The sequence below is a fragment of the Gouania willdenowi genome, chromosome 17, assembly GCF_900634775.1.
Source record: "Gouania willdenowi chromosome 17, fGouWil2.1, whole genome shotgun sequence".
In the NCBI taxonomy this organism is placed as follows: domain Eukaryota; kingdom Metazoa; phylum Chordata; class Actinopteri; order Blenniiformes; family Gobiesocidae; genus Gouania; species Gouania willdenowi.
The window spans coordinates 31,999,608-32,010,045 of record NC_041060.1 but is presented as its reverse complement, the minus strand read 5'-3'; the positions used below and the strand labels follow the sequence as shown (position 1 = coordinate 32,010,045).

The 10,438-nt window shown below is 39.3% G+C and overlaps 1 protein-coding gene across 2 annotated transcripts in view; it reads right to left on the bottom strand.

Moving 5' to 3' along the window:
- Positions 1-2,522: 2,522 nt before the first annotated feature.
- The window catches only part of LOC114478892 (junctophilin-1-like), a 55,889-nt gene continuing 47,973 nt past the window's right edge, over positions 2,523-10,438 (bottom strand). For both annotated transcript variants that reach the window (XM_028472222.1, XM_028472223.1), the window contains 3 exons: positions 4,658-5,040; positions 2,999-3,095; positions 2,523-2,579 (listed from right to left, as the gene is read on the bottom strand). In XM_028472222.1, the coding sequence (XP_028328023.1) occupies positions 3,015-3,095; positions 4,658-5,040 (464 nt within the window). In that variant the 3' untranslated portion in view covers positions 2,523-2,579; positions 2,999-3,014. The remainder of the gene's footprint in view (positions 2,580-2,998; positions 3,096-4,657; positions 5,041-10,438) is intronic.

Genomic DNA, 10,438 nt, shown 5'->3' with positions numbered 1-10,438 from the left:
TGAAGTTAAAGGAAACCTCTAGTGAAAATGTGTATAGCAAAAAATGTGTTTAATGTATTACTAATAAACAAAATATGTTCACCTTTTTATTAAAAAACACTTTAAAAAGACGTTCTACAATAATTTTATACCTTTTGGCATCAACTATAGAGAGCCGCCATTTTGGACAGGATGTAACGCACGTTCGTTGATCGGCCCAGCCTGTCACTTTAAATAACTGGTGCATTGTGGGAGGTAGAGGTGCCACAGGTCTGTTTACATTATGGGGGAGTGTAGTTTAGCTCTCAGCGCTAAGCAGCAGTGTGTAACCTCTACTTTAATGATAAAAGTGCACCATCCAGGTTGTATGTTAACCATCACCTTTCTCACCAACTACCTGCTTCTTGTATGCTTCTGTGCTGACTCAGCATCAGAATTAGGCTAACGGACACAGCTGTTGTTACCAGCAGAAACGAGGCTGTGTTAGAAATGTAACATTATGGTGATGAACTGTGATGAAAGCTGCGTGAAAGGGTATCTGTTCATTGACGGGAGGGAGGATGCGCCGAGGATCAGCACCTGAGGCGCCGTAAAGAAAAGGTAAAAGCTCAACATTTAGCTACAAGGAAGTAAGAGGGAACAATCTGGTGGGGGCGTGGTTAGTGCCATGGCACCTGCCCATGTAAGCAGAAATGTAGTAGTGCTCTGAACAGGTACGTTTACAAGATGCTTTGAGATTTTCTGTAAAGAAATTCTGTCGCGACCGCATCTGATTTCAGATATAACTTTAGCTTGGTGCCCATTAGCTTAGCCCATTAACATAGGCCATTAGCTTAGTCTATTAACTTAGCCCATTAGCTTAGCCCATTAACATAGGCCATTAGCTTAGTCTATTAACTTAGCCCATTAGCTTAGCCCGCAGGTCCCTCTCAGAGCAGCTCAGCTTGAAGCGGTCCTCGCATACCACCAAATTTTGTCTGAACGGAAACATTTTAAGCGTATCCCGTACAGATATTATAGAGCCAACGTCTGTTTAACTCTGACTTAGTGTCATTATTTGGCTTAAAGACGCAAAATAAATTTTTGTAGGTTTTTCCTCTTGTTATAGAAACCATTGGCTTTACACTCCGCCATTGTTCAGAAACTGGACCAACGAAACACTGTTGCCTAACAACAGTTAACAGGAATCAATGAACGTGTGTCATATCATGTGCAAAATGGCGACTCTCCATTGTTGATGCCTGAAGGTATGAAATCATTCTAAAAAGTCCTTTTAATGTGCTTTTTTAATGAAAAGTTGCACATATTTTGTTCATTGGTGATAAATTAAACAATTATACATTTTCACTACAGGTACCCTTTAATGGTTGTGTGCACCAGAAAATTCAACTTCCCAGTTCTCTAAGAACTGGAAAGAATAAATGCAATACAGAATGTGAAGCTTGTTTAGTTTAAGACGACAACATACTGTACATGTAGGTATATCCAGGAAAAACCCAATGGTTGAGAAAGTCAATGCTGTAAAAAAAATTCAAAGCAGTAGATTGCTCCTCTCTGTTGCCTTTTTTTTTGCTAACGCTAACGCTTTTGACAGATGCAATATTTGCTGCGCATGTTAGATCAACTGCAATGTTTGTTTGCTCTTGCTATCACATTTGCATGTTTTTTTAGAGCCACAAACCTTTCGTGGGATAACTTGTTTACCTTATTTGTAAGTGACCAGTTGAATAAGCCGTAGCTAAGAAACACGCAAACAACAAATCCTTTGAGTGGTTGAAACACAGCGACTAGCTGTGGACTGCCTGCACAGGGGAAAACTATCCCAGTGCCTCACATTCCTGCCTCAGCTAGCACGTCACTCTGTAAAAGGATAAAGCAGCTGTTGGCTTCCATCAGCTCAAAGTGCATCTGGGCTCAAGACCCGTACCCACACCCCCACACCCCCACACCACCACAACCAACACATGAACTTTACGCAGGCTTGGCTTCATTTAAATGATGTGATTCTCACTCAGAATCCAACACTATGACACGCCCTCAGCGCACGACAACTTATGAAACAAATTCTCTTCAACTCAGCTTGACAAGGCACAAAGTTTTTATTGCAACATTTCAAATCCTTCCACATTTGATTAACAGTGGGTTGAAAATGGACGCCACACAGAGGACACACACATTTTGCAGGCAGTCACATTTCTCCTGTTCCCTGGGGCTCATCTTATTTCTGACCCTGACAGAGAATATGGGCATGGTGCTGAGAGGCCCTTTCCCAACCTGCTACCGCCTGCCTTAGCTTTCACTGCACTCTGAGCACAGTCACAAATCATCCCCAGTCCAATCAGCATGGCCTCAGGCACTAAAGACAGTCCATCCAAGGGTAATGGTGGCACTGGTTTCATCTTTCTCTCTGTGTGCTCTTTCCACTTCTTGCCCGTCCATGCATTTTTCTTCACCTACTGCAGCTCCGTCTCCTCGCCTCCATTTTCAATCCTCCATTTCACTCGTGTTGACTGTTCCATCCAGTGCTGTGGCTTGTTTTTTTAAGGCTCTTCTGGCTGATTGAGAGATGAAGGCTCAGACAGTGAGCTTGAATGAGTTCACTGTGATGTCAGAAAAGTGGAAGTTTAGAAATATGTGGACACAGACTGTGTCCACTCTGAAACTCTTATAAAACTATATCAGCCTAAATGAACAAATGTCAATACATACGGCAACATTACTTTCTTTAAATTTAGGAATCATTATTCTGTATATCACACATACTGTACATAATCAGATCCTTATACTGCACAGGAACAAATGATGGTAGCATCAAACTGAGACAGTTCAGCTCTACAGAACTATAAATAGTTCATGCTTGCACCCAAAGGTTTTAGTAAGCTGGGAATATTGGCAAAACCCCGGTTTTTTATGATCCTGCCCCAAAAGTCAGGACAAAGAAAAAAGTAACAGCATAGAGTCAACATTAACTGGAAGACTATAAACCTTTAATGACATAAACATTCCGCTCCATTGTTACCTGAGTCAGGATTTGGTCAGGTGAGGAAGTGGACAAAAATGATTGCTAGGCCCACATTTAACAGCATCACAAGAGCCACCAAGATTGAGTTGGGACCCTGTGGATAGAATAGCAGTTCATTTAGTTATTATGATCTTATGAATCACACTCATGCTACTATACAAGACATTACACAAAGTGCTGACCGCTGCTGTTTAAGTCATTGGAATCCTAAGAAAAAAGCCACACACAGTCAAGGAGAACATGCAGTGAGCACCAAAGGTAGGGGCACAGTGGTACAAATCCACACCCATCTGGTTGGGTTTGGGTCTAGTTACATTACCAGGTCAAAGTTTGACTGGCACAACCCTACACTGCATGAGTATTCTGGTCACAGAAGATGCTGATGAGCTGCAAACACACCCATGTTTGGACAGGTGCTATGCAGTGAGACCCACAACAGCTTTATGTGCCAATTCATTGGAGATTTATATCATCTGTGTAGATTCATCAGCCAGCAACAATCTGATGACTAATGTTCTCCTTTCCCTGAACATGTCCTATTGACCTCCTCACACGCTGGAGTGTCTGGAATGTTTTTCGCGTCACTTCGCTTTAATTGTAATTTTAAAAATGTGTTGCTGTTGTAATCATACTTAAATTGTAATTGAGTTTAGATAATTGACATTGTAATTGGAATGACCATGAAAATTCTATAAAAATTCAATTATAATTTAACGCTAAACTGGGGAACCATGTTATAGTTCCATGTACAGTTCTACATATATGTAGTTAATAATTATTAATATATGTTTCATGTCAAGCTTTACCGCATTTTACCATTTAAAAACATTAATCGAGGGGGAATACTGGCTCAGATGTCCACACCAAAAACATTATAACCTATATTTTTATTGATTATGAAGCCGAACAAGGTAACCATTTGATAGGAAAGAAATTAGATGATAAATATATGTTTTTAGTGTATTTTACAGCTGATTTATGACCCATTATCCTAAGAGATGCTAACAGAAAGCTAACACAAGAGGAAGGTTAACGTCTATAAGGTTCTGTATTTCAGGCTCAGTAATTGAACTTTAGTAATTGAGAATGTAATTGTCATTGACTTTCTGAGGATAAAAAAATAACTGGAATTTAATTGTAATTGGAAAAAATGCTTGTAACTATAATTGTAATTGAACATGGGTAATTGAAATAGTAAATGTAACTGAAAAATGTAATTAACCCCGCCCCTCAACATTCTTTCTGTCCACTGATGATGTTTGTTTACATGTTTTTTCTGTGCTGGTGTCGACCTGTTGTGTTTAGCCTCGTTTGGGAAGTTGACTTCAGGCTATAGTTGTCAGGTGTATCTTTCCTAATCAAAGTCAGCACAATTCTAATTCTGAAAAAGTCAGTATTGGTACCTTTTAAATAATTTTTTTTATTTTATAGCAGGATTTTGTGATACAAAGAAAGTAATATTAAATTTTCACAATTTACTTCTTTGGTGGGACATAAAAGCATTACCAACTACTACTAGCATTACAACAAAGACATTATTAACATCAATATTTATTTTATGCTTAAATATTATAATACCTGCTTGGTGAAGTATTCACTAACACTGATTAAAATGGGGTCATATAGTAACCAGGACTGTAATTTGACTGTACTTACCAGTTCCTCCTCTAGGATTTCAGAGGTTATTTCCATACTTGCTTTCTTGGTCTCTGCAAGATTCTTTTGTTTGGTTGTCTCCTGTCTTTTTGGTTTGGGAGGTTCCGGTGCTTTGAAGTTCTCTTTGGGAGGGACTGGTGATGGGTTAGGAGGTTTTGCTGGTGGTGGTAAACGTGCTAGACTTGAAGGGTGAAAGTCAACTTCCACATCAAGGAGATCTTCAGGTGGTGGAATCTTATCTGCCTTAACATAGTAGCCATGATACTGGGAGTGAATCTGCCCATTACTTGGGTAACTGTTAAGGGTAGTCGCTGTGGCTGGATGGAGCTCTTGCTGACGTGCATCTTGTTTGAGAGAAAGTTTTGATGCAGCCTTTGTTATACCTGTGAATACAGAATAATGGAAGGTTTTTCAAAAGAAGAGGCTTGTATTTGTACACATTTCAAATTGAATAGTGGTGATTAGCAAACAAAAAATATTATTAAAAAATCCAAACCCTCTTCCTGTCAGCTTGATCCCATCCCCTACTGCTCTGCTTCCCTTCATATCAGCCATCATGCACTCCCCTCTCTCTTTAAATCTGTAGTTATCACCCCCATTCTAATGATTTCAATAGCCTCTGCCACATTTCCCACCTTCTCTTCATTTAAAAAATCTTAGAAAAAATTGTCACCTCTCAACTCCACTCCCACCTCACCCAAAACAGCCTCTATGAAAAATTGCTGTCCGGTTTCCGTCCCCTCCACAGCCCTGAAACGGCACTCCTCAAAATCACCAATGACCTCGTCATGGCAGCAGACTTGGTTTGATCTCCATCCTCATCCTCCTAGATCTGACCTCGACCTTCAACACCATCTCTCACCCCATCCTCCTCAATAGACTCTTCTCCACTGGTTCCACTCCTACTTCTCAGGCCGCACTTAGTTCATCCAACTCAAAACCTTCACTTCCCAGCACTCCCATGTCATTTCTGGTGTTCCCCAGGGCTCCGTCCTGGGTCCCCTTCTCCTTCCACTCGGAAATATCTTCAGAAAATTTGGCATTAATTTTCACTGCTTCGCGGATGACACCCAGCTCTATCTGTCCAGTAAACCTGACTCAACTTCCCGCCCTTCTCTCATACTCGCTGCCTTTCACAATTTAAAAACTGATTAACCTCCAACTTCCTCAAACTTAATTCGAATAAAACAGAACTCCTCCTCATTGCCACCAAATCCATCCTTTCCAAAACAAACTCTTTCTCCCTCACCATTGACAGCTCCACCGTGTCCCCCTCCCCTCAGGTCAAGAGTCTGGGTGTCATCCTCGACAGCAACATAAACGGTCTCCGCCCCTCTCTCACTCCTCACTCCACTGCTATCCTGCTTCACAGCCTCGTCACTTCCCGGATCGATTTTTGTAACTCACTCCTTTTCGGTGTCCCTCACAAATCACTCCATTAAGTCCAACTGGTCCAGAACTCTGCCGCCCGTCTCATCATCTGAACCCAGTCCTCCGACCTCATCTCTTCCCTGTCCTTCAGCAGCTCCTCTGGCCCCCCCATCAAAATCAGAATCAATTCATCCCCCCCACCCCCCTCTTGCTCCCTCAGATCTTCATCCACCATCCAACTCACTGTACCCACTGCCCACCTCAGTACCGTGGGGAGTAGAGATTTCAGTCGCTTTGCTCCCAAACTCTGGAACTCCCTCCCTCCGGACATCAGAAACATACCTTCTTCAAATCCAGTCTCAAAACTCATCTCTTCCAATCAGCCCACTCTCTGTAAATCCTCATCCCAAATTTCATCTTCCTTGCTTTGTTTTCTCTTCTTTGTATTATACTGTTTTTAATGTATTGCACTGTTTTAATTATTCTGTTTTTATTGTAAGGTGTCCTTGGGTGGCCTGAAAGGTGCTTTTAAATAAAATGAATTATTATTATTATTATTAGCAAGGCTCACAAATCAGAAACAATGAGCACGTTTACATGGAAGCTTTAATTTCCCTTAAATTCAGTATAAAAATGAAATCCTCTTTAAACTGAGATTTAATCAGGGCATGAAGCACCAGAGCTTCACTAGTGATGCGCAGTTCGTTACAAAGTTAATTTTTCACTCAACATCCTGTACAGTGGAGGTAGAGCAGCTGTTGCATTAACCACTTGGCTCTGACTGACCTAAGTATGTCGAGCTGCTGCTTCAAAACTACAATCAAAATAAAAGTGTAAACAGTTCTCATGTGGTCTTTAATGTTGTTTTTTCCCCCCGATAGACGTGATACATCATGTTCGCCCCTTGTCCAATCAGAACCATTCCCAACCCCCAGACCTAAAGTGTCAATTGAATGAAGCCGAATAAACTGGTTTTCCATGTAAACCTCAATTTGGAATTACTATCTCCATTTAAACACGAAGCAGAACACTTTAATTCAGAATAAACTAATTCTGAATTAAAAAACATAATGTAACCATGGCCATTTCTCCTGTGTTCTTCTGCTTCCTGGCTTAGCTGCAACCGCTCCCAACTCCTGTGGTTTGTACATGTCTGTGGCCAAAAAAACACTTTTGTAGTAATGAGAATGACAAATTGCAAGTTTGTTGACACAAATCTATTAACTTTGACTTTGTTTCTGTTCACAGCAGTTTTCCCGTCCGTTACAGAGCTGCTTGTTTATAATGCACTATAACTCAGTTCGTACAGTGTGGATATGATCAGCAATAAGGAGAAGACGCAAAGGTGAAGCACGACAGTGACTCCCTCACTTTTTTCTCCTCAGTGCGTCACAAGTTCTTGTGTTTTCTTCCAGCTGTTGTTAAAGCCATAGATGCCTTCATTACAAGAAACATGTTAAAATCTGATGATCGCTCCTTGTCTGCATATGCATTATTTTATTTGGGCTTCACGTCAGACAGTTCTACACCAGAGTTGTGAATTAATTAGCAACTTTTATGATGCGCTTTACCAGAGATAGGCACCGGCAGACCCCCGGAACCCTGAAAAACAGGAACAAGTGGGTCTGAAAATAGATGGATGGATGGATGATGCGCTCTTGGCTTGGGTCACTTGTTCGCATAAGCCCAAACAAAGCTACATTTCTCAGGAAATTAAGCTAAGGCTGCAATGATTAGTCGACACAATCGTTAATGTCGACTACAAAAATTAATCGACTCAGATTTTATGGGGTCGACGCATCGTTTAATCTTGTAAATTATTGATCAAATCCAGCCCGCTTCCTGCTTTCTTTCTTTCTGCTGCAGTACCATATATTGACTGTTAGGGGCAGGGTTGCGTCATCAACTTTGTGCAAGTAGGGTTAGGGTACGTTTCGTGGGGCAGATGTGTCCGGTGCCGCAGAAGACGCATTTGGTGTGAACGCAGCATAAGAAGTCTGTTTTATATATATGTACAAAAATGCATTTTAAACATTTTTAGATTATTTATATTGGAATGAAAAGGGCTCTGTGTGAAAATAAGCTGGTTGTTAAGCACAGTTTTGCACTAAAACAATGATTCATGCTGCATCAGACCTTAGATACCAACCCCCTTTGAAACAGTGAAAATGGTACGACCCACATGGATGTAACAAGGAGAGGGAGATGCACAGCAGCATGATTTTCCTCATGAAAGGAAAACCAGGCCAAAAACGCAAAGAAAGAAAGAAAGGAGAGGGAGAGAAGGTTAAATCAGGCAATATATTGTTTTGTTTGTGCACTGTTTCGCATTTAAAAGTTGGAACATTCCTTTTGCAATTCAAATCTTAATTACAAATTAAATTATTAAAAATAAAAAATATAGTGAAGACAACATTTTGCTTCCACCAAGTCTTTCAGTAGGTAGCCAGTGTCCCCATGATTCTAATGTTTCTATCTTTATTAGGGATGTAACGATTCACTCAACTCCCGATACGATTCGATTCACGATACTGGGTTCACGATACGATTTTCTCACGATTTATTTTACAAAATGGGAATGTTGACAAATGACTGAAAAATATTCCTTTATTTTTTTGGGGAAAATACTATACTATTTTCCTTTTATATAGTATTCAATCTTGAATGAAATAAATAAAGGAATAATACAAATGAAGAAGAAACCTATTAATTTAAATTCTGGTTCTATAGTAAACAATTCAAAACTGCATAATAGTTTTTCTTTTTAAAAGTGCAACTGAAAATGTATTTTGTGCCTTAACAATTGGACTTTTTTAAAAAAAAAACAAAAAAAAAACAGTCATTTTACTGTATTTACGTCAGATATTTATTTAGACCAGCAGAGGGCACTGGTAACCCAGTGGTCGGTTGGCATGCAGTTATTCCACCAGTGAAGAAGAGAAGCTATGCTAGCAGACAGAGCTAATAGAAAAACGTGACTTTTACAGATATTCACGTAATATTACAGATATTCTTTCGGTGCTAAAGGAGTAAAGAATCATTTATGAGCATGTTTAACAGTAAATGGCGGCCAGAAAGAAAATAGTAGCAGATTCCACCCGTCACGTCCGCTTCTGGAAGGATTAATATATAGCGCCCTCTGCTGTTTAAAAAAAGTACTGCGATTCAATTTTCAGAGCATCGATGTGAACCGTGGTACCTATGAATCGATTTTTAACTGCCTTACGATTAATCGTTACATCCCTAATCTTTAACTTTTATTAACCTTTGCACACATTTTCTTTGTGTGTGTTTTAGTTATACCCCCTCCACCCAAAAAATAAAATAAAAAATTACCAGCCACCCCTAAATTGTAGCAAAAATATGTCACAAACACAATATTCAATAAACCACTACAATATAGTAGCAGATTTATAAAATACAAGCAATGGATATGAAGTCATTAGGTTATTGTAGTTTTTTTCAATCTTAGGGTCAGGATCCCATGTGGGTTCGCCTGAAATTAAAGTGGGGTCACCTATAATGTCTAGTAATTGTGGAAAAAAAAAAAAAGTCGGTAAAAAAGGACTAAAATTGTATTTTTATTGATTTATTTTTTATTATTATTTTTCAAATACACATCCCACACAATACAAGTCAAATAACTGTATCCTATACTTAAACTTTCTCAAAAATAAATCTAGTTCAAATAAAATGCAGTACAAAAATATCTAAGGTGTCACTAATCCTGGCTACTCTGTATTTGTAATACACTGTAATAAACATGATCAAAAACTAATTGTTGAAAAAAAAGAATATCTGGGGTCGCTGGACATTTGTGATATTAATATGGGGTCATGAACCAAAAAAGGTTGGGAACTTTTAGGTTAATGTGGAAAAAAAGAAAGGTAGAGAATACTAGTATAGTTTCCAGGCAAAAAAAAAAAAGAAGTGTACATAACTTACAGTAGGGGCCCAACAAGATGGTTTGTACCCAGGGCCCAAAATGTGGTGCTACGCCCCTGGCTCTCAATCAATAAAGTACGACAGATATACACAAAGGGAGGGAGGGAGGGAGGGAACCACCAAACAGAAACACAGCGGACATGGTTTGTACATGGGGGGTGATGTCATTAAAACTGATATTTCCCCAATCTTTCATTTCTAATCAAATGCTAATGTGTTTGTGATTCATATAGGTATTAATTAATAACAGGTATTGTGTCTGTGTACGTCTGAAAGCATGTTTAGCTCATCAGTGAGTTAGTGATGTTTTTTTCTACTTCTGCTGATACTAGTGTTTATTCTGAACAGTAAACCTCTTTCATTTATTATCAACTATGTGATTTGGATAACATTAGACATTTCTTAACTTGTAAGGATTATTTCAAACAAGATGTTATTATTTATTATTTTATTTTTATCTTGATT